Source organism: Delphinapterus leucas, chromosome 20 (assembly GCF_059928025.1).
Source record: "Delphinapterus leucas isolate spDelLeu-1000000601 "Yukka" chromosome 20, BTC_Dleu_Yukka2, whole genome shotgun sequence".
NCBI classification, from domain to species: domain Eukaryota; kingdom Metazoa; phylum Chordata; class Mammalia; order Artiodactyla; family Monodontidae; genus Delphinapterus; species Delphinapterus leucas.
In genome coordinates, this window is record NC_143148.1 from 54,408,419 (window position 1) to 54,432,373 (window position 23,955).

The window sequence follows — 23,955 nt, forward strand, 5'->3', positions numbered from 1 at the left end:
GGTCCCCTAGGTTGGATGACTAGGTTGTTTCTAATTGGTGGGCTTATATGGTCACCATCTGGCTGCCAGGATATCAGCACCATGTGGTCTCCCCCCAGGGCCAGGGGCAAGGTGAAGCACTGTCGCATCAACCGGGACGGCCGGCACTTCGTGCTGGGCACCTCCGCCTACTTCGAGAGCCTCGTGGAGCTGGTCAGCTACTACGAGAAGCACGCACTCTACCGGAAGATGAAACTGCGCTACCCCGTGACCCCCGAGCTCCTGGAGCGCTACAATATGGTAGGTGGTTGACTCACTCGAGATTGGGTGGAATATCTTGTCTGAGGTTACGATTCATCTGTTTGTTCATTCAGCAAACCTTTCTTGAGCACTTACGTGTGCCCCACACGGCTCTACGTCCAACAGCGTGGACAAAGACCCTGCCCTTGGGCTCTTACAGTCTAGTGCAGGGGAGACAGACAACAAATGAAATTTTAAAAAATATACTGAGCATGTATCAGCTGGTGGATGATAAGTGCTATGGAGAAAAACACACTGAGCAGGTGGATAAGTGGATAGAGTGATGGGGAAGGGGCCGCACTTCTCAAGGGTGCTTGGGAAGATCTTGCTGACAAGGAGACATGTGGGCAGACACAGGAGGTGGAGGAGGGCACCCGCAGCTATGAGGAAGAAGAAAGAACAGCCAGTGCAAAGGTCCTGAGGTGAGAAGCGTGCCTGAAGGCACAGAAAGGAAGCTGCTGTGGCTGGTGAGTGAGCCAGGGCGGGGGCAGAACTAAATAAGGATAGAACTGCGTGGTGTAGGGCCACCGTGAGACACGGGCTTTTATTCTGAGCCGTTGGGAGGGTTCTGAGCAGAGAAGACAGCCGATCTGATTACCATGTCTCAGTTCCTATCAGACAGAGTCATTAACTTATTGAAAAAAGATTTACTGTGCACCAACCATGTGCCAGGAACTGTTCTAGATACTGGGAGTATGGTGGAATACCATCGGCCGCTGGGAAATTTGGGCTCTAGAAAAGGGAGCTGGGTGACACACACTCACCGGGCAGGGTGTTACAACGAAGAAGAGAAAACAGGATGGTGTGCTAAGGGATGGGGCACTTCGTTAGACTGGGGCCACAGAGGTGGGAGCAGGCCTCCTGCAGAGGGTGAGAAGGGAGCCCAGGGAGCAGACTGGCCGGGAAGCTGTCAGGAGGCCAGTTCCGGGGGTGGGGGAGCAGGCGTGCACGAGACGGGAATGTGGCTGGTGGGGCTAAAGGCCAGTGAGAAAGGCAGAGGAAGGGCAGGAGGGATCTTCAGTGCGTGCTGGTGGACGTTTACCCACCTCTCTGTGAAACAAAGCCCTGGTTTGTGGCATCTGCCAATTTCTGTGGTGTAAATACTCCCACGGTGGCCAGCATCAAGCTGGTGACGTTGAGTGTGGTCAGGAAGAGCGGTGAGCTCGCTCCAGCACACCACTGGATCTCAGGGTGTGTTTTTTTCTTACAAAGGAGCACAGTGCCTGGCACAGTGTAGGCCCACATGGGGGCCGCTCTCATTTTGGGGTAAAATTTCCAAGTTTGGGGGAACTTCTTAATAGCTTTTTACTGTCTCCACTCGCAAGGTGAGTAAACTATGAGGTTTCAGCTCTTCTACTAGAGAGCAGGAAACCACAAAGATGCCTAGCATCCTTGTTCTAAGTAAGGGCTGTCCCGGGAGCTTGGATGGCTCCATTTATTTTTCTCTATTCTTTTTCAGGAAAGAGATATAAACTCCCTCTATGATGTCAGCAGGATGTATGTGGATCCCAGTGAAATCAGCCCTTCCATGGTACAGTGCCGAACTTCCAATTCACGCTATTCCTTAGTCACTAGATTGACATGGGGCCCACCCCCAAGTTAAAAGAGGGTAAGGGAGCATTTTGGAAAACTTGGCCCCCCAAAATGTTTTTTTGAGAAGAAAATGATGATTGACAACACGACATCTAGTTTCAGGGAAGAGGTTAATAGAATTCCATCCAGACGCGACTGTGTTTTGCTAAAATTCTGAAGTTTGATGAACCACCTTTGGGCCACACAGCTTCTAATTAAAAGTCTTTCACATGTTTCTTGCTAAGTGACCGAGCCTGTGGTGTTCATAAATTCATTTGGTTCAGTGACCTCTTTGCAGTGCGAACGGTATCTTACATTCCCACCCCAGCTGCTGTGTAATTTCATGCAGGTGGGCCTGGATTTTTACTGTTAGCCCGCAGCTCCTGGTTTCATCTCAAATTCAGTTGGAGCCTGCGGCGAATTTTCTGTTTGGGGGGCTGTCTGGTACACGATTAGTGTACAGTTCTCACTTAGGAAGGGGCCCTGCTGGTGGGCTCTGTAGAAATCCAGAGAGAAATTTGTTTAAACTTATAATCCTTGGCCAATGCAAATCCCTTTCAGCAAGAAGTGAAGTCTTGAAAAGTTGTGGGTGAATGGAACTGGGTGTGAAAGGCATTAGGGGACTTGGCTGAATAGCAAAAACTTTTATTAGTAGTGACAGATGCTTTGGTTATGAGAATGACATGGCCTCATGTCAGCCAGGTGTCAGGGTTTGGTGGAGGCCACGGTAAACTGGGGACACACAGCCCATCTCAAGGGCAGCCGCCCCCCATTAGGAGTCGATGGCTGCCTTTCCAGAGATCAGGCTGGGTCTTCTGATTTCTCGAGACAAGCCAGTAATCTGGATGTTTGAGGTGAAATCTCCCCATTATAAAATCCTGGCAACTAAACCAAGTTGTAGAGAAAGTCTTCCTACACTCAGTGAGCCAAGTAAGACATGATTGTATGCAGAATTTGATCGCAAGCTGCCAGACCATGGTGAGTGCTTCAAAATAAAATTATTATTACTGTGACTGAAAAAATGATGTAACAATTAAAGAAAACACTTTGAAAGGAAGAAAAAGAACCAGCCCTGGTCTCACCATCCCAGTGCAGTAGCTGTCTGCGTCTCTGGGTGTTCCGTCCCTTCTCGTCTCTGTCCGCGTGGAGGTGTATTTTAGCGTCACCACCACCAGCACCTGCCATTTTTATTCTGCTTTGCACACCTGCTGCTTGGCCACAGGTTGAGTTTCTCCACTGCTAAGCTACTTAATGACCATTTTTGTTTAACCTGGTAAGCGAAGCAATTTAGATGAAGTACATGGACTGGAATTTTAACTTAAAAAGAGAGTGTGTTTTATGCTGTAGAATATTCTGGGTAACTGTGTCCATTTGGCTGTGTCCCCATCAGTGGCCATTTGGGTTGTTTCTAGGCTGTGCTCTTCTCATTTACACTAAACTGAACTTGCTCACCTGTGAGGCTTTGTATCTTTTGCTTTATGTCCTTTAAATGAGCTCTTAGAGCTGGAGTGACTAGATCAGTAATAACAGCTAACACATACTGATGACCACATAGCGAGCATTGTTCTAAGCACATGATGGCTCATTATTCCTCATAACAGCCCCAGGCATTAGGTACCATTTTTGTGCCCGTTGTACAGATGAGGAAACTGAGGTACACAGAGGTTGAATAATTGCTGAGGAAGGTGTGGAGCTGGGATTTGGGTGCTCCCAGGAGTGCACTCTTAGCCAGTTTGCTGTGCTACATGCTTGCTTGGTCATCCAGTGGTGGTTCATTTCTCTAGTTCATGAGGGACCTGACATGAGGACCTCTCCTGCCATCTGTCAGGCTGGAGACTTGCTCCTTTGGAAGCCGTTATATGGCACCCCCCTCTGCCACTGGCTATACCTTCCTCGTGGCCTTGGAGTCTGGCAGTGACCTATAGGATTTCATGGGGTAAGATGTGGCTCTGGTCCTTAAGTCTGCCCTTGAAGCAGGATGCACAGGTAGAGCCTGCACTGTTTGCAGGTGGGGGAGTCAAGGGCGAAAACTCTGGTTGGAGGTTCCTATGGCAAAGTTCATAAAACCCACATTGCTTCTTATGGAACATCACGAACTATGGCAGTAACTCATATTAATGGGTTCTTTCTCTGCTCAGTCACTTTACCAGTTGGTTGACTTTGGGCAAGGATACTTCTTTGTGTACCTCTGTGTACCTCTACTTCCTCATCTGTAAAACAGGATATACTCCTACTGCTTACCTACCTGTTAGGGTTGTTGTGAGGATTAAGGAGATACTATAGATAAAAGGCCTAGAACAGGGCTTTGACTAAGAAATGCTAGCTCTTGTCATTTTTATCCTTTCATGCATTATCTCATTTAATAGTCTCAGTGACCCTGTGAAGTATGTAAAGTTTTAATTCCTGTTTCACAGATGGGGAAACTGAGGCTGAGAGCGCCTCAAGATTATATAGCTGGTAAGGAAGGGGCAAACCAAGGATTTTAACCCATGTATCTGACTCCATAGCCCATGCTCTGAGGAGCAGTTTTATGGATTCCTTATAAAACCCCCATCCCCATTTCCTTGGGTTGGGGGAGGGGCGGCTGCTGATCTAAACAGGCTGGTTGTTTCTGAGGTTTTCCTGTTAGTGTTTGCTTGCTGTGTGTGTGGGTGTTCATTTTGTCATTGATTTATGCTTGCCAAGCAGCCGGCATTAAAGCAAGTTCACTGAAGAGAAATTTTGTCCTAAGTTCTGTCTTGTTTCTGCCAGTGCAGAGACCTCCTTTTGGTGAATTTCACGGAGGAGCACCTCAGTTACTCTTGCAAAATGTCAGCACCCTTCAGGAGCCTAGTTAGGGGATCACTGGCCTAGGTGAAAATGCTGGTGAGGCTTGGGGATGTCCAGAAACGGTGTTGAGCTTGAACTTCCGGGAGGATGGACTTCCGGGAGCACAGGCACTGAGGACTTCAGAGGAGGAGGTTGTGGCTTAATGTGAAAGGCATGTCCTTTCCTTGTTGAGGAAATCGAGCAATACTGGCTCACTCTGAGGTGCCCTAGGCTCTGACTTAGGCCAGTCCCCATCCCCACTCCCTGGTATACGTCCTGGGGGCTGTGGCTCCCTGGCAATGCCAGCCCTTCACCAGCAGATGGCGCGGTAACCTTGGACTAAAGCCTCCCTCTCTTTTGAGAAGAACCAAATGTGCCAGAAAATGCAGCCGCCTCCTTCTGCTCTTGTCGCCCGGCCTGACCTTTACCCTCTTGTTTTCCCTGAAAGCCTCAGAGAACCGTGAAAGCTCTGTATGACTACAAAGCCAAGCGAAACGATGAGCTGAGCTTCTGCCGTGGCGCCCTCATCCACAATGTCTCCAAGGAGCCTGGGGGCTGGTAAGGCTGAGGGGAGCTCTGACCCCTTTATCTGCTGTTCTGGGCTGGCTTTGACCTGTTGTACTTTCTGTAGGAAGGTGACTGATGCATGCTGTATTCAGAAAAGTGGATAAATAACAATAACAATTCTAATGTCCTTTATCATATCATTACATCTTACTATGTATTATTTTAATTATAATAGCAGCTGCCATTTCTTGAGGTCTTACTGTGTGCCAAGCACTATGCTGACTGCTTTCATACATTAACCAAATCCTTGTTACAACCCTGCAGAGTTAGGACTATGATTATCCCCACTTATAGATGCAGTGAATGAAGCTTTCCAAGGTCCAGCTACTAAAGAGCACAAGCCTGTGCATTATTTTAAATTCAAATTCTTGTGCTATTGCTTAGTCCCGTGCCCTATGCGATGGCCCCATCCTGGATTGAAGAGGTACATTTTTAGGCCAAAGGCACCTGGGTGTTTGAGGGTTGAGTTATCTCTTCTCCTTTTTCACCTGGGAATAAGAATTCTCTGCCCATCCATAGGTCCCTAGGCAAGTGGGTTCATGGGATGATTCCTACTTCAGAGCCATAAGGACTTGTTCATAACCATGAGCACTTGCAGTGACTCAAGCACCTCACAAAATTGGCACCTCTTCCTCTTGCAAGATAGCTTGGACCTGACTTAGAAATCTGAACAACAGCCTGAATGGAGCATTGTCAAGCACTTAAGCACTTCATTTGAAATAATTCATTTAATGCACACAGTGATCCTATAAGGTTGGTTCTGTTCTTACCTGCATTTCACAGACGAGGACACTGAGGCACAGAGAAGTGCAGTAACTTGTCCAGGGTCGCGCAGCAGCCTGAGATTTGAAGCCAGGCCTTCTGACTCAAGAGGCCACACTTTTTACTTACTCATGTGCTAGATCCAGAGGTGTTCAGACTTTCTTTTTGTTTTTTTAATTTGGAGAACCCCCTCTTTCCAACCCACTTCTTACCTGGATCCCCAGAGATCTTGTCTCAAGATGAGTTAAGAGACTGGAGTAAGTGCCTTTAGTGAGGGACTGAGGGTAAACCTTATGCCCAGCTGAGGTGCCCTCATTTCTTATTCTCTCCCTGGTGACAGTATTGCCACCTAGTGGGATGCCTGCCTCAGACCACATTTTTTTGCATCCTCCCATACTAGAGGACCAAATAATTGTGGTTCAAACCACGATGCATTCGAGAGTGGAGGGAACGCAGTGTTGACACTACATCTGGACCACAGGTATAAACCATTCAGTTCTGGGCAAATGGTCCATACAGTTGCCCTGAATACAGCCAGACTTTGCTGGAGATGGGTCTGGAGAAATGAAGGTGAAAAGAGTGTGAAAGAGGCTCACAACTGGCAATTCTGTGTTTCCACCAGGTCGTGGGACAGTCAGTCCTCTCTGCTTGTTCAGGTTAACAAACATTTGTTAAGCGCCCCCGAGGATAGATTTGATTAAGACCGAGAAAGGTCTCACGTCGAGGGGAAGACCGATGTATAACTGTTAAGTTAAATATAAGGCGCGGACTGGTTTGACAGCTGTGGGAACAGATGCCAAGGAGCACAGAGGAAGAGCACTCAGCCTAGGTGGCAGTCAGGGAAGGCTTCTTGGAAGAGGAAGGCCCCAGCTGAGTCTTAAATGGTTAGGAGCAAGCTGGCTATAAAGGGCATGGACCAAGGCATAGAAGTTAGACAGCACGGCAGGGCCACATGGGGAGGTGGCCACAGGTGGTCTGGAATGAATATCAGGTTCAAGTCACAGAGAGGTAGGAGTCGGGGTCCAGGAGCCCCTGGGGCTATAGCGTTCCAGGCTCTGATCGCCAGGCTGAACAGTCTAGGCTTAATTTTGAAGGCCTCAGGAGCTATTGGCATGGTGGGGTCAGAGGTGCATTCTGGAAGGAGCCCCCTGGCTGCAGAAAGTGGCCCACAAGAGGGGTTGGAGGAGGAGCCCTGCATGTCCAGGCACTGGACCTGGGGGCACACCTTGGAGGTGCCGCCAGTTTGGTTGAATCAAGACATGTACAAAAGTTGATTATGTCTCGTGTTATTAGTGTTGCTACAGAGGTGGGAAGGTCAGGGGTGGGGGGCACGATTTTAGCCGAGTAACAAGAACCACCACTGTTGGTCGCTTAATATGTACTAGGTGCTACTCAAAGCTTGTAGTGTATGTTAACTCATATAGTCCCAATAAAACCCTCTGAGGGAGGCACTGGGATGATCCCCACGTACAGATGGAGGGTCTGAGGCACAGACACCTTGTAGCTGATGGTGGAACTGGGTTTGATTCCAGGCCGTCTGGCTCCAGAACCTTCCTTATCCCACCCCTGTCTCTAAATTCACAGCCCTCCCTGAAAGGGGGCTGGGCCTCTGCTAGAGCTGAGCTTTTGTCTTGTATGGCGTCTGATGTCCACTTAAAGCACTGAAACTTTTGACTTTTGGTGGCTTTGACCAAACACTAGGATCATGGTAAGGGGAGGACGTGACCTCCAGCACTCACTGCTGATAAAAAAAAAAAAAAAGCAGAGGATCCCTTTGATAGGCTCCGCTGTCACAGATAACGACCCCCTCTTCCGGCCACTCAGTCACTTGCCTCCTTCCCCCTCCCCCATCGGCTGGGAGCTGGTGAGCAGTGATGATCGCTTGGCCAAGGCCCTCTGATCCCCTCTGTGTTTCCATATAGGTGGAAAGGAGACTACGGAACCAGAATCCAGCAGTACTTCCCGTCCAATTACGTTGAAGACATTTCAACAGCTGACGGGGAGGACCTGGAAAAGCAGGTGAGTCTCCATCGTTCATCACAGGGAGGGACCCACCGATCACAGGGAGGGACCCACCGATCCTATTCTGGGGGGGTCCACTGAGCCAGCTCCACGTTTTGTACGCATTGTCCTGTGTTCCCCAAGGAGCTCCCGAACAGGGACAGCAGAGTGACGGGGAAATTGGGACTGTCCCCCGAGTTGTGGGTGACGGTCACTGTGACAAGACAGTCAGGTTTCAAATCAGGCTGCTGCGCTGGGCTGGAAGCCTTTGCATCTGCAGAATTCCCTCCGCAGTGAAAACGGCCACGGCCATGTCCTTTGTTTAGAACGGCTTGCGAATGAAACATTTCGTTTGGCCAGCCTGACATTCAGAACGTGCTTGATGTAAGCAGGCCGGCCCAAGGGAAAGGTGTGTCGAGGCCCTCCTGGTGACATTGCAAACCTGGTTTCTGTTCCCCGCTGCCTCTTGCTCAGAAGGCTCGAAGAGCAGCTACTTTCAGTGCGACAGCGGTGCTCCAAGGCTGGAATCTTAGACTTTCTTCTAAGGGACTCGGGACACTTTAGAAAGGCTGCATGGAGGAAGAGGCCTTTGAGTGTTAAAAGTCAAGTTAGAGTTCAGCAGCCAGAGACCAGCAGAAGGGAACTGCAGGTGGGAGGTACAGCCTAAGCAAAGGTGTGGTAGTGGAAACACAGTTTTGTTCATTGCGCTAGGCCTGAGGCAGAGACGTGAACGCCCCCACACACACCCCTCCCCAGCTGTGTCCATCCCGCATTGCCCTTTACCCGCACAGTCGGCATTAGCCTGGGGGAGGGGTGGGGTAGTACATGTGATGGGCAGATACACAGTTCTTCCAGCTTTCCCGAGACCAGGAAACTCCCCACCTCACCTGACCCCTGGGATGGTTCAAATGTGCCTCGCGAGAGGAAGAGCTGGAAGACTGAGCAGGGCCCGGAAAGCCTTGAGGCGAGACTGCAGAGCTTAGGTGTTGCTCCCATAGGACACAGGGAGCCACAGAAGGTTCTTGAGCTGGGCTTGGAAAGGAGGCCAGTCCCATTTCCTGATAATGTCAGAAGAAAGGGTCTAGGGTGTTTCTGAAACCAGATCCATGGAAATGCTTCGAAACCTGCTCTGGAATTCACAAGGTGCCTTTTTACAGATTGGAAAATGAAACGCTGAACCTGCCAGCACCTGCTCGCTGCTGGGTCCCCACCAGCAACATGCTTCGTTATTTAGCTCTCTCCCCGTTGGACGTAGCCTGTAATGAAAGTGCATTTTAAACAGTTCCAGAGGCAGTGCCTGTGCTAAACGGTATACTTTGGAAACTGGTTATCTTTTCATTCTTCCCTTTAAGGCGAACGTGAGTTATGTCTTGTTTCTTCACAGATTATTGAAGACAATCCCTTAGGGTCTCTTTGCAGAGGAATACTGGATCTCAACACCTATAATGTTGGTATGTGCACACATGGTCTCAGCCCAGATTCCCACCCAAATCTCCCTCCAGCCTGGCCTCAGGACCGCCCCAGACAGGGGGTCAGCTGTCCTGGGTCCTTCTAGCTTCGACTCGGATGCCGAAGCTGAGTATTGGGCCAAGCTGGTCAATGACTGTCATCTTACATCTTGATTGCTATGCTGTTAACATCCGTAAAGCGCTGTAATCTGGTGTTATTATATACCCTGGTACGTATATATTAAGTGCTGGACTAACGTTGGCTGTTGTTATTCCCAACATCATCGTCCTCATTGCAGGGGTCTGCCTGGGTCTCCCATGCTTTTCTAGGAGGAGCTGAGACATTGGCTGGGCTGCAGTGGAGCACAGAGTTGGGGGTGTCTGGTTCTTAGCCCAGCTCTGCCTCTCAGTTGCTGCGAGACCCTGGGCCTGTCATTTCCCCTCTCAGAGCTGCAGCCTCCTGGCAGCTCAGCTGGGCGTTGGGAAACCTGGCCTCCCCCTCAGAGTCTGGTGCAGGAGGGAGCCCACAGCCTCAACCATGGTGGCAGGGGTGTGATTTGCATGGTGCTTCCTGGGCCTTTGAAGTGAGCATATAGCAGCTTCCAGACGAAGGAGCTGAAGGCAGTGAGGAGAGACTTTCTGGGCAAGAAACCAGAGCGCCTTTCTTCTCTGAGCAGCCCGTGTTTCCATAGCCGGCCTCCGTGCCTGCTGTAGTCCGTCAGTCCACTAGTCTAGGCAGGTGGGCAAAGGATTCTTGGTTCCATTTCCAGTTAACAGATGAGAAAACCAAGCCCCGTAGTGACCACAGAAGCTGCCTGAGCTTCCACTGCGAGTTGTCAGACGAGCTGGCTCTGGGGCACTGGGGGCTCGCGCCCGCCCTGCTGTCACCCTTTGTATCATCCTGCGCTGAACTTGCACAGGCACGTGGCTCAGGGTGATGAGGAGGGAGCGTGGAGTCGGGTCTGACTTGAGCCCCAGCTTTGCCACTACCAGCTCTGTGACCTTCCGTGGGTTACTCTGCCTCAACAAGTCTCTGTTTCCCCTCCTGTGAAATGGGCAGGAGTAGCACCCCAAAAAGCTGTGATTAGACTTAAAGAAGATACAGAGCAGTGCCTGGCACGTGAGAGCCCAGAGATCTTTGTTGGTGATATCATGTGGCCGATAATTTCTCCTCTCGTAGCCTTCATTTTCTCTTTCCAGAAAATACTTTCCCTGTAGAGAGAACCTATTCCATGCCTAGCTGCTCATGGCTGCTGGCGGTCCGTGGCTTAAGCTGATCACTGCAGTCTCTGCCTCCATCTTCAATGGCCAACTAACGCCCCTGGGTCTCTGCCTCAAATTCCCTCTCCTTTCTCTGATGAAGGACACTGGTTCCTAGATTTAGGGTCTACCCAAAATGCAGGGATGATCTCATCCTGAGATCCTTCCGTACATCTGCAGACCCCATTTCCAAATAAGGTCACATTGACAGGAACTGCGCATTAAGACGTGGACCGCTACCTGATGATACAAGGTAGATGTCCCGGTCAGCGCTTTGACAATGATGGTTGGGTTGGGGTCATAAGAGAAGTGGCCTGGGGAAGTGGAAATCTGTTCTTCTTTGGCTTTCTAACAGGCTGATCAGGCCTTTTGTTATCCTTTCCTAAAGTAAAGGCCCCACAGGGGAAGAACCAGAAGCCTTTCGTCTTTATCTTGGAGCCCAAGAAGCAGGGTGACCCTCCGGTGGAGTTTGCCACAGACAAGGTGGAGGAGCTGTTTGAGTGGTTCCAGAGCATCCGGGAGATCACCTGGAAGATCGACACCAAGGTAAGCCTTTTGCTCACCTGGGCTCAGGTGGGCCTGGTATTCTCAGGCTTGTGGTACTCTGCTGAGGTGGGGTGGGTCTGGGCTGCCGGAGGAGCAGGCCCAGCGGCCCCACAGAGTTCGGGGGGCAGGGGGGGTGGTTCAGACGATAGGAGCACTGCGGAGGGGAAACGGGTACTGGAGGTCCACCTGCGGAGCTGGGTCTGGTTTGAACCTTTGAAGGCTCACGGTGTGTGCAGTGACCCTTGATGTTTGGGGCCTGTCAGGCCCTGTGTGTCTTAACAAGAAAGTTTTGCCTTCCTCGTTTGGAATGTTTTCTTGTTTCTAAATACTGTTCAAAGCAGCCTGGATCCTTCCAGCACACGTTGACTGAGCTCACGTCTCCGGACTGGAAAGGGCCCTGGGAATACTGTAATCGATAAGACACAGCCCTTTCCTTCCAGAAGTTTGTATCCTTGTGGGGGGAACTTCCAGTCTTGATGGGAATGAGCTTTTGAGGGTTTATCCTCAATGGAGCATTAGGGTTTGTCTGGAGGTCTTTTGAAAAGGGCGAGGTTCTAGGTAAGAACAGGAGGGTTAGAATTAAGCCAACTGGAGTTTGCATCCTGGCAGGGCTGGACCCTGGGCAGGTAACCACACCTCTCTGGGCCTCAGTTTCCTTGTCAGTAAAATGAGGAGCCAGATACCTAACTCACAAGATGAAAGGAGATGATGCATAGAAAGTGCTGGCCCAGAGCCTGACACACGGCAAGGGCTCAGGTCACCACAGGATTTGATCATCATGTTGTCTTCATGCCAGGAGGACATGGGGAAGTGTTGCTGTGTCTTAGATGACGGAGCAAGGTGCTGTCTGCTCTTTCTTGTGGCCACGGAACTGGGAAGAAGTTCTAGGGTTTCCCATATACCCAGTTGCTTCTATGACTGACTTTAAGGCTTTCTCAGGACCTCCTGGATCCCTCTGACCTCGGGTTATAATTGATGAGTCTCCCTCCTCCAGTGTACCTGGTTTGATCTTTTCTTCCCCCTGTGGGGGACTTTGCAACTTGGCCAGTCTGTGGTCACCAGAGGCCCCTCGACTCATCCTTTCGACACCCTGGAGTAAAGTCCTCTTCTTTAGAAGACTTTGTGCCGAGAGCTGTTCAGATGGGCACCCTCCCTGACAGGGCCTGCCGTCCTTCCCCGATCCCAGAATCTAGTCAGAGGCCCTACATATGGGTCCTTATTCTTCGCAAGACCTGTCACGTCATCACATCAGTCACTTGGGATGAACCACGCGCTTGTGGCCAACAAGGCGATTCCCACCTTCCCCCATGGGGCCACCTCATCTGCCCTCGGTGCCTCCAATGCAGTGCGGCTCCGAGGCCCAGGGGGTTGCCACTGTCCTGGGGTTCCTCTGAAAGGTAACTTCCTCCTGTCTTCTTCTAGGTGTGTCTTCATTGTCAGTTGAGTGGTTGTCGTCATGGTCTGCATGGCACCATTTGCGAGCATGTGACTGTCCTGAGCATATCCTAGTACTTGGGATTCTAGGCCCGTGTAGCTGAGAATGGAGAAAAACACCAGTGAGGAGGAAGCCTTTAGCCACTTTATTCTCAGGCACTCACGCCCCATCTGAGTGTGGGGCTCGGAGGGGAGGGGCATGGCGATGACACCCTCGGCCGGGTGCTTCCTGGCTCTCTCCCTTTCTCTTAATGGAGGAAAATGTGACTTCACTTGAAGGCTGTCCCCTTCATTCCCCAGCACATGACGGTTTCTGAAGCTAAGCCTAGCTCTTGAAGGCTGCTGTTCGCTGCCTTGGTCTACATTCCTTTTTAATTAGCTTTTACATCAGCTTAGTCTTACCACGTTTCATACGAATGTTAAAAAACAGAACAGGAGTCAGCAGAATTGACAAAGGTTCCACTCTGAGCACAACCAGCCATAGGGCTTGCCGGCGTGGGAACAAGCAAGGTGGATCCATGCTGCCACTGGGAAAGCAACACGAGGTGTGCTCTCAGCTCACTGCCAGGAACTCCTCACCGAGGCCCTAGGAACCTGCTCAGGGCTCTGTAATTTCACATCATCTCTGGCTTCTTTCAGTCAAATGGCAGAAGACCAGTCACTAAGATTCATCTAGTTAGTGAGTTTCCAAAGGCTGACCAATGAAGCGTGTTGTCATTTCAAACTCTGAGATGGCCTGTGGGTCTGGAGAGTAACTGTTCTACAATTTTGCAGTAGCAACTGGTATTTCATCGTGAACTGATACTGTTTTCTGCTGAGGCTGAGAAGAAAAGTGGTGCCCCGTAACCCGTCATGGCTCTGTGCTTGGTGAGGGCAGAGGTCCACACGTGGACACAGCTGTGGCTTGGCTCAACCCACCCTTACTTCAGGTGGGCGTACTGTCATTAGAAGTGAGCTGTGTTGTTGCTAGGGTTTCCTCTCCCCAAATAACCTGCGGGGAAAATTGTGTACTAAGAGGACAAAGCCAAACTGACACAAGGATTAGGAAAGAACACCTGAGGTTTGAGCTTAGACAATGCTTCAGTCTCCCTGACGGCATCTGGCCGTAGACGATCTGGCTGACACCTTCTTTGTCCCTTGCTCCGTGCCCGTCCCACCCACACCAGCCCTTTGAGCCTTGCCGCTACAGCTTGCTTTGTGCCCAGGAACATTCAGGGAGTGTGGGAAGGGCTGGTGAAAGCTGGGTGTGCTTCGACGAACTAGGGCAGATTTCACGTTCAGATCTTCCCCGGTGATGTGGCTGCTGCCGGAGCTCATGTAAAAAGCTCGTTTGCTGGTCACTGCCAGGGTCCACTTGGGCCCCAGGATCTTTGTCAGCAGTCATGAGTTGGAGGCATTCTTACAGAAGAAATCGGGTGCCCGCGCCTGCTTGTTTAAAAAGTGGATGCTCTTGTCCTTGGCCCGGAAAGGCATTTCTGGGGCAATCCGTGTCGCACCCCTTGTTTGCCACGTGATCGGTGAGGGCAGAGGCCTCCTTCTTTAATTCTCTCAATAGCTCCAGGAGGTTAGGTATTCAAGTTAGCCTCATCGTACAGTTGAGGAAACTGAGGCACAGAGAGGCTAGGTGACTTGTGCCGTCGGGCAGAGCCAGCAAATCGGGCCAGCTTTCAAACCCGCCTCTGAGTCCAGTCCCCCACAGTTGTAACCACTGTGATGCTCCTGTCACCAAATCACCACCTGTCACCAGAAGACTCACCACCTGCAGGGTCCTGCTCCCAAGGGATGTGTCTCAGTGTGGACACTGGTCTGGACACTAGTGTTGAAAGGCACCAACATAGATAGTCGGACGAGAGACAGTGCAAGGCCAAGACCGGGTGAGGCAGTGGGCATTCTGGAAGGCTTGAGGGATGCAGCATCTCCTTCCCAGGCCTGGATGGAGTTACCCAGGAAGGCGTCCTGGGGAAGGAGTGATCTGGGTGGCGTCCAGAATCCGACGGACCTGCAGAGGAGGGAGGAGGATGGGGGCGGCAGGATGAGGGGCCAGGACGTCGTCGCTGTGCTTCAGAGGGACCTGGGATGTGAACCTGGCGGCCTTTCAGACAGGCCTCCTCCCGCACCTGGTGGCTGAGGGTGGAGAGAGGGGGCGAAGCAGAGTGGTAACACAGGTGAGGCCGATCGCTTAAGCATCTGGTCTCGGCCTGCTGTGGAGCCCGGGGTAAGCTACTCAACCTCTGTGTGTGCTGTAATGTCGTGGAAGAGTGGAGATAAATTGTACCTCTCAGGGACGTGTGGGCTTAGGTATAATATCCATCAAGCACTTAGCGTGCACTGCCTGAAGCTAAGCCGCCTCCCGGATGGTGAACGTTATCATCTGTGAACGATATTCTCTCTAGGGTTCCCCCGCTTGGCCAATGGGGGATGGGTCAGAAGTCGGTGAGGCCAGAGAGGGTTGTCTGGTTTGGAGTGGAGTGAGAGCCCATCCTTACCTGGAGGTGGATCTGACCGTGGGTCCTCCGAGGGCGAGTGGCTCCCAAGTCCTTGGTGTGTGGCCCGGGCCGTGGAGAGGCCTCGGCACAGAGAGGCGCACGCTGCAGGGAGGTGGGGTGCAGGGGACAGCAAGTGAGCACAGGGAGGCCATGGCCTAGAGCGGTCCTGGGCTTGAGAACTAGAATCTGATGAACTATCACAGCGTGGTTTCAGGAGGAGGGATAGGGCAGCGCGCCGAGAGCAGAGGGTTGAGAGAGGGGTGGTGACAGAGAAGAGCCCTCGTTCCCCTGTATTCTCGAGAGCTGTGGTCAGAGACCGAGCTAGACACCGATCCTGGGTAGAGACAGCTTGGTGGAGAATTTCCAAAGTAAGAGGACGGGCAGGGGAGAGGAGAACTTTCCACCACATTTAAGATGTGAGCATGTGTGAGGGCCAAAGAGAAGAGGGGACCCAGAGGAGGAAGACGCCTGCCAGGTGCTGGGAGGATGGGATTTCGCAGGTGCCGGCTTGAGGGCTGAAACTCGAGATTGGGTCCACACAGGAGAACAACATGAAGTACTGGGAGAAGAACCAGTCCATCGCCATCGAGCTCTCGGACCTGGTCGTCTACTGCAAACCAACCAGCAAGACCAAGGACAACCTAGGTACCGTCTCCCATCACTCTGCCCCCCAGCCTCGGGGAAAACTCTTGATTCCATTTGAGTCTGGCGTTGTGAAAACCGTTCCTACTCGTCTTAACTCTGCTAAGTGGGAACCTCCCCTTCAGTTTGTCCTCAGGGCAAGGATGCTGGTGAAACAGGCCCTTCTGGTATCTTCAGAAGGCAAACCCTCTTAAAGGGTGGATTAGTTTTTCTGCTGCTGTAACAAGTTACTAAGAACTTGGTGGCCGCAACAACACGTATTTATTCTCTCGCCGTCGTGGAGGCCGAGGTCTAAAGTCAGTATCACTGAGCTGAAATCAAGGTGTCAGCAGGGCCCCACTCCCTCCAGAGGAGGATCTGTTCCTTGCCTCTTGCACCTCTGATGGTTGCTGGCATTCCTTGGCTTGTGGCCATGTCACTCCAGTCTCTACCTTTGTGGTCATATTGCCTTCTCTTCTACGTAGTCAAATCCCCCTCTACCTCTCAGTTATAAGGACTTTGTGGTTTCACTTAGGGCCAGATAATCTCCCCCTTTCAAGCCCTTCAATTTAATCAACCTGCAAAGTCCCTTTCCTATATAAGGAACACAGTCACAGGTTCCAGAGACCAGGACCTAGATATCCTTGGGGGCCATTATTTGGCCTGCTGCAGAAGGATGCAAAAATGGATCTCCTACCAAATCCTCCAAAGTAGCAAGTTCTTTCATCTAATAATGGTCCTGTTCATAGTTTCTTCCTCCTTTTGAGCAACTCCTGTCTCTGATCTCAAGAATCTGTAATTCCGAGGCAGAGGACCAGAGCGGCAGTACTAAACCTCAGCGTTAGTGGTCACTGGGAGGTTGGTCCCTGGGTACCTCCACACACGGGGAAAGATGTCATAGCTCTGAACCAGACGCGGCCACGCTCAGCGTGTTAAGAGCTCTCCTACCACAGCTGGATGTGAAGCAGCAGAGCTTCATCCGAGCAAAGAATTGTTTGCGTTTTCCCACAAGTCTCCTCCCATTCATTGTCCCCTCACCCACTCAGGCATCCCCTCTCCTGTCACATCCCTTCCTGCTGGCATTCGTTTCTCCCTCCACCAAGGTGCTGGGTTCACTCATCTTGTGCCTGCAACACCTTTGATGAGGAAGCCGGATCCAACGTCCGCACCTTCCACTCCTCAGATCTCCTCCTCCCTGCAGATCCCATTTCCCACACCCCCCTTTCCGTAACTGTACCGCTTTTGTGGTTTCTTGTACAAGGCTACTGGTAGTTCTAAACCAAAAGTAAATTACAATAATCCTAGACTAAAAGGCTGTGGGAACACTGGGCTCCCTCTTAATATCTGGGAGCGCCCCCCCACCCCAGCCACCGCCCCGGAGGGGAAAGCCCACAGCAGAACCAATTATGGCAGTATCGTCATAACCACTTGAATGTCTCATCCGGGAGAGATTCCTGGTTTCATTTCACGACCTGCACATCCCACCAGTACATTAGGCGTTAAGAAAATGTGCGAGACACAGAATAAATGCGGCTCCCTCTCTGTGCAGAAAACCCCGACTTCCGAGAAATCCGCTCCTTCGTGGAGACAAAGGCTGACAGCATCGTCAGACAGAAACCCAACGATCTCTTGAAATACAATCAAAAGGGCCTGACCCGCGTTTACCCCAAGGGACAGCGGGTGGACTCCTCCAACTACGACCCCTTCCGCCTCTGGCTGTGTGGCTCCCAGATGGTGGCACTCAATTTCCAGACACCAGGTAAAAGGGGGCTGATTGTGGCCAATAAATCTGAGACGATGGAGCATTATTCCAGGCACAGTCTGCTGGGGCCAGCGGTGTGATGTGGTGGCCAGAGCGCGTAGTTTGTCTTAGGAATTGTCAGAGTTCAGCCAGCACGCTAGCGCGAGGCTCATCCCCTTGAACAGGGTGATGAAGGGGACCCCTGGGCATGCCCGGTGCTCGTGTGACGGGCTCCGTGATGGCAAGTGACAGACGCGGAGTCAGTCCCGTTTAAGAGAGACAGGAAATACACTCAAGTCTAGGAATTGAGCTTCAGGCAAATGGATTCAGGTGTTCAGTGGCTGTCTTCCGGTCCCCTCTCGGGGCCCATCCTTCTCTGAGGGCTTGCTGCCCAGGCTGTCTTCTGGAGATAATCATATGCTGGGAAAGGCCAACACGCCCAACTTCTTTATGCAAAGGGTGGCATTAATCACGATGCTCTGCACTTTGGTGGGTATTTAAGCCTCTTTGGAGGACCTGTTGATCAGTCGTCTCCTTTGTATTTTTGTGCCTGAGCAGAACCATAAGGTCTTCACCTGATCCCCTGCTGAGGCACGTTTAGGTTATTTCCCTTCATTTGCTACTACAGACGGCACTGCCTCCTGTAACCTTACGTGAGCGTCACTTCAGATATGGAAGCACATCTGTGGGGCAGAATTCTCAGTAGTGCAGGCTGGGTCAAACAGCTTTGATCAACTTGGCCCTGAGGAAAACCACTGCACCCCTGTATCCAGGAGGGTCTGAGCGAAGACACTTAGCCACCCTGCCCTCCATGGGGACTGCAGGCAGGAGTACGAGCGCGCGAGACGTTTACCCCCTTTTTGGCAAAAGTTCACCAACTTAGTTTTAGCAAAACTTTTCAGTCTTCGATAGGTGAAAACTGATGTTACATTGTAGTCACAGCTTCCCTTACTGGTAACTGCTCTTTTTATGAGTAACATGTACTTAAGAAGCATTTGTGTTTTCTTCTCTGCAGACTTTATTCATGCTTCTTACCCAGTTTTTCTAAGGGGGTTTAGGTATTCACAGCACACAGTTACCAGATATTTCTTAACAGGTTAAATTTATATATAGATATTTACCTGTCAGTTGAGTTAAATTGATTTTTCTACAGCACATCAACTTTTATGGAAATTTTGTTCTTTGTGGCAATTTTTAGCTTTGAATACATTCTGGATTTTGTATCTTACTTGGAAAGGTGTCCCCAGTCTGAGATTTTTTTAATCCCACATTTTCTTCCCGTAACACTGGTTTTTAATGGATTTTTTTAAACCCATATTTTTGAGTCTGATACCTATTTTAACAGCTGCCTCAAATTATTTTCGGAAAAAGGTATAAACCATCCCCTACCCAGCACCGTGGGGCCCCTTTCCTTGCCTCACTTTATCAGCAGTTATCTTTCCTCCCCAGATAAGTACCTGCAGATGAATCACGCCCTGTTTTCCCTCAATGGGCGGACTGGCTACGTCCTGCAGCCCGAGAGCATGAGGGCGGAGAAGTACGACCCCATGCCGCCCGAGTCCCAGAGGAAGATCCTGATGACTCTGACGGTCAAGGTAAGGCCCAGCCCTCCTTCCTCGCGCAGGGGGCCCGGGCTGTGCAGCGTGGGGATGGCCCAGCCCGCTGCCTAAGGACACCGGTCACCTGGTTTAAACCGTCAACACCCAGACACGGTTCAGGATCTTAATTGCAGTGCCCGCCACGGTCATTGCAGGGGAAGAGGGGAGGGAAGGGCACCTTCCCAGGTCCAGCTTGGTCACCTCCCCTTGTTTGTGGGGGCGAGCTATGAATCTGTCTCTGGCTGGGTTCACCAGGGTCCCTGTGAGGTCAGCATCTGGTCAGAAAAAATGGGGAATCAAACATGTGAGAAGTGGCTCTCTGGTCTTTGTGGAGGAGAGAGCTTGTCCCCATCGTGGCCACTTTGAGGGGTGAAAGCTTTTCTAAACTGGTCCAACTTTCAGAGAAGGTGTTGTCTCTTTGTTAGAGTTTTTGTTTTCTCCCATTTGGGAAATGATGCAAAGTAGGGAAATGAACTGCATTTCTCATAAGATTAAGGAAGAGAAACTGAAGCATATGTAAATAACCAAAGTTCTTAAAAATTAAAAAAAAAAAAGGCCTGTTGCAAAAAGGATTCCACATTCTCCCCCATCCTTTCCTGGGAGGGGCTGGAAAACTGAGTGACTGAACTCCATCTCTGTAGGTGCCTACCTGGGCCTGGGCATATGCATTTCTGTGCGCAGGTGAGGTCCACCTGTTGAGTCTCTTGGCACTGGGGCTGCCATCCCAGCTCATCCTTAACAGCTGTGGAATCCTCCCTGACTCTCCACCCCTATTTCCTCATCCACAAAAGGGAAGCAGTAGGGGTGTCCACTGTAGGAGGGTCTAGTACTTCACCAGTGAAGAAATGAAAACCCACCCACGTGGAACTTGTTGGCTCTGCCCAGGATGGAGCCGGGAGAGTTCCAATCCTTGCTTTTGGTGTCCTAGGTTCTGGGGGCTCGTCATCTCCCCAAACCTGGACGAAGTATTGCATGTCCCTTTGTGGAGGTGGAAATATGCGGAGCCGAATATGACAACAACAAGTTCAAAACAACAGTTGTGAGTAAGTTGCTGGGTCCTTTCCTCAATTAAACTTCAGGCGAGTTGAATCACAGGTTGGGGATGCTAGTCATCGGGGATTCGGTAACGCACTGGTGTCCAGGTCTTTCCCTTCATCCCCCTTGCCTGCTCTGGGGAGCTCGGGGAGGAGAAACAAAGGGCCACGTGATGAAAGAGTTGGACATGGACCCACTGCTGTGTTTCGCAGCCTGTAACTCACGTTGGGAGGCCCCGGCAAGGCTCCAGCTCCCTCTCACTCTGGGGTGTCCCCTGTTCTGTGTATCAGCCCTCACCTGCTTACCCACTGAGTCCAGGGCTAAGAGAGGATGTGGCTGACCCGACCCAAAAGGCTGCGGCCCAACCTGGGTGATCTTAACCCACAGGGGGCAGGGAAGCCCAGAGAATGCTTGTTCTGCCATCTGAAGCCTGGAAAAAACTGAACTGTGGGCCTTTTAAGGCTTGGGACCACTGCCCCTGGTAGAAGGTAGCCCGATGAACAGCTCACGTGCTGACCAGTGAAACTGGCCTTTGTGGAGGGTGAAAGTTAACTATTTACCTTACTCCCTGAGGCTGGTTCTCCCCTGGCAACTCCAAACCCCACTATCTCTTCAGAGCGCCTAACCCACCTCCCCCATCAGACGAGGGATGTGGCTCCCATGTCTCCTTCTCTCTTGTCCAAACCTACCTGTTCCTGCACTGTTGTCCACCCCCCAATCCCAGGGGGTTGAGGTGGGAGATCTATAAGGGGCGGTGGTCGCCTCCCCACCTGCTTACTGAGGGCCAGGCCTGTGATGGCATTGGAAAAAAATTATTTCTTAGCTCCTGGCCTAGATGTGTATTTACACTGTTGCTACAGAGATTCACAGCCAACGGATGTAGAGATGGTGTAACCAAGAGGGGGCAGGACGAACGGGGCCTCTAAGTGAGCTTGGATCTCCTTCCAGATGACAACGGCCTAAGCCCTGTTTGGGCTCCGACACAGGAGAAGGTGACATTTGAAATTTATGACCCAAACCTCGCGTTTCTACGCTTTGTGGTTTACGAGGAAGATATGTTCAGCGATCCCAACTTTCTCGCGCATGCCACTTTCCCCATTAAAGGAATCAAATCAGGTAAGACCCGTTTTAATGATAATGTTTGGCTTGGATTGGCATCCTTTTGGGTCTGGGCTGCTGGCTTTGAAAAGAATGAAAAAAGCCTTTTTCCTGGCTTCTATTAAATCATGGGTAGGTTGGACAGCTGATCTCGTGGGAGTTCCCGTGAGCTGGGACAGGGACCGCGGCAAGTGGCAGGATGAGATGCTGGGCTGGTCACAGTGGGGCTTCTGCATCCGAAACTGGATTATTAGTTGACGGTCCACCTGGCACTGTAGTTTGGTTTCATTTTGGAAGGTTAGAAGCTGTTGGCCTCTCCTCAGGCAGGTTCAGGGGCTGGTAAGGTGCTCCCGGGGAAGGAAGAGACCCGGAACTACAGTCTTAGGCCTGCTTTTCCCCACGTCACCCTGGGCAAGTCACCTGGGCTGTCCGAGCACCACCTTCCTCTTCTATGAGGTTGGGATGGTTGACTCACTTCTTCTTCTTGTGATTCCTTTCCCACACGAAACCCCTTCATGCTTTGAGAAGGGCCCTGTATTGCTGAGAGACCCCAGTCATAGATCCTTCTAAATTCTTCATGAGGTCACTCACTTTTCCCCTATTTTCCAAGGGTCATTTTTTGAGAGCAAAAGATCACTGTCATTTCAGTGATTTGTATACAAAGATAGTCTTTGCTCTTGATGTTGTTTGGAAACCTTGGGTCCTGTTTCCTTTTTTTTTTTTTAAATTTTTTCTAAACTTGGAGCATACCAGATAGTCCCTACATTTATATCATATACACCTAATCATTTCTACAACTAGACCTGTGTGTGTGGGTGCTCCAGTTAGAAGATGCAGGCCCATCCCAGGGTGTTCCCATTCAGCCAGGCTGGTGGGGGGGGCCCAGGAATCTCCATGTGTAGCCAGCTCCTCAGAGGGCACTCGGAGAAAACCCGGTGAGACCTAGGCTGCCCGCCCTATCGAGGAAACACAGTCCTAAGCGAATGAGTAGGTGAAACGGGAACTTGAGAAATACTTAACTTGTCTGATTAGAAGTACCATCTTCCTGATTTAATGACAGCAGTGAGCACGCAGCTGGAAGGTCCAAGAGGCCTGACGTTTGCCAGCCCCCTTGGTTAACTTGGCCCCACTGGAAACTAAACCCAGCAACTTAGCCGCAGGACTTTACTCTGCGATTTGCCTCTTTTACATGAGCCCAATAAGTAAGGCTTAGGACACATTTCTTTTTGTGGTAACTGTGCCCACCCCTTCCTAATCCACCTCCCCTGGACTCATCCTGCACAGAGCAGTGGTTCTGCTGTTTCCCCCTCCTTACGGGGTCCCTGAGGAGGGATGTGAACCATAGCCCCTCCCAAGGCTTAGAGAGAGGTCAGCCGAGGAACCCTCTTTACCAGCCACCTAACAGTGTCCTGTCGAATCATCTAGAAAATGCTACGGCTTAGCTTGGAGAGATTTAAAAAACAACATCTCAAGGATGATAAAAAACGTGACCCTTCCCCCAGCTGTGAGATGCTCCCAGTAAGACCTTCTCTCTCTGTCCCGCTGCTAGCACTGCCTCGTACATCCATATTGATGGAAGGCGTGACACAGAGTAACAATACCTTTGTGCATAAGGCATGGAACTCGAAAATAAACTCTGCCCATTGTCATTAGAGACGCACTTAAGCTTTTAAGCCAGCTGGAGCTCGGGAAAGAAGGAAGCAGCCTTTATTGTGCTTGGTGCCTTAAACTCTTTCTCTTTTAATCCTCACAGCAGTCCTGTGAAAGGGGTTTTCTCATCTCCGCTCTTTAAATATAAGCACTTCGGGCCTAGAGATGTTAATGAACTAGGTCAAGGTCACACACCTTTCCGACCAGAGCTGGGATTCAAACCCCCTGTTCTTCCCTACTCCGCAGGCCACCCTCAGTGCCTCCCCTACTCCTAATAAGCCAAAAATACTGATGCTGTGTCAAAAGATGTCTCTATTTCCCTTTCCTCTGTGATGTAACCAAAACCAGTAAGAAGAAAAACGGAACCAAACTATTTTTAGTGAAATCGGCAAACACCCTTCAGCCCTACTCCCAATATATGTGAAGGGCTGCTCCTAAAAATGAGGTTTGGACAGTGACAGGAGGTATGTGGAACTGGAGACGTCCAGCCGAAGGAGGGACAGAGCTCACTTCTCCAACTTTGGAGGCACGCGCTGGGCCGCACCACTTTGCTCGGGGTGCACGGGCTGCCCCCCAGAACGCCACAGCGCACAGCAGTTCAGCACGTTCTAACGTCAATCAACACCTAGACTGACTGCTTCCGCACTGTTCATAGATCAGCTCGGTAGAGATGCAGAATCTCAGCCCCATCCCAGACCTCTGGAGTCAGGATCTGCAGTTTAATAAGACCCACAGCTGATCCACATCACCATAATTCCCAACACCTCTAAGGGGAAAACAGGCCAGAAAACTTCTCTACAGCAAAATTCAAGGAGAGCAGTGTTCCCAAAATCCTCTGAGAGTTTTATACCCACTCACACTGTCACTCAAGTGTAAAATCACAGGATGGATGTGTTCACACACGCACAGTCCAGGGATTATATGTCCCATGAGCTCGTATTCAAGAATACAGAAGACGAATTTAGCCAGCCAAAATACCGATGGAAAAGTTCAGTTCAGTAAGAAGGTGGTGAGCACTGGACATTTTTAAAGATTTGTGCGTTTCATTG

At 50.8% G+C, this 23,955-nt stretch overlaps 1 protein-coding gene across 4 annotated transcripts in view; it reads left to right on the plus strand.

Annotated features, from left to right (window-relative positions):
• Window positions 1-23,955, plus strand: part of PLCG2 (phospholipase C gamma 2) — a 148,433-nt gene that overhangs the window by 108,098 nt on the left and 16,380 nt on the right. For 3 of the 4 annotated variants that reach the window (XM_022583086.3, XM_089903343.1, XM_022583087.3), the window contains exons 20-30: window positions 99-279; window positions 1,739-1,810; window positions 5,108-5,217; window positions 7,911-8,007; window positions 9,374-9,440; window positions 11,086-11,243; window positions 15,706-15,808; window positions 17,334-17,543; window positions 18,975-19,120; window positions 20,052-20,166; window positions 21,107-21,274. In XM_022583086.3, the coding sequence (XP_022438794.1) occupies window positions 99-279; window positions 1,739-1,810; window positions 5,108-5,217; window positions 7,911-8,007; window positions 9,374-9,440; window positions 11,086-11,243; window positions 15,706-15,808; window positions 17,334-17,543; window positions 18,975-19,120; window positions 20,052-20,166; window positions 21,107-21,274 (1,427 nt within the window). Of the gene's footprint in view, window positions 1-98; window positions 280-1,738; window positions 1,811-5,107; window positions 5,218-7,910; window positions 8,008-9,373; window positions 9,441-11,085; window positions 11,244-15,705; window positions 15,809-17,333; window positions 17,544-18,974; window positions 19,121-20,051; window positions 20,167-21,018; window positions 21,275-23,955 lie in introns of those variants that run through there. The other variant, XM_089903344.1, reaches the window with a different exon arrangement.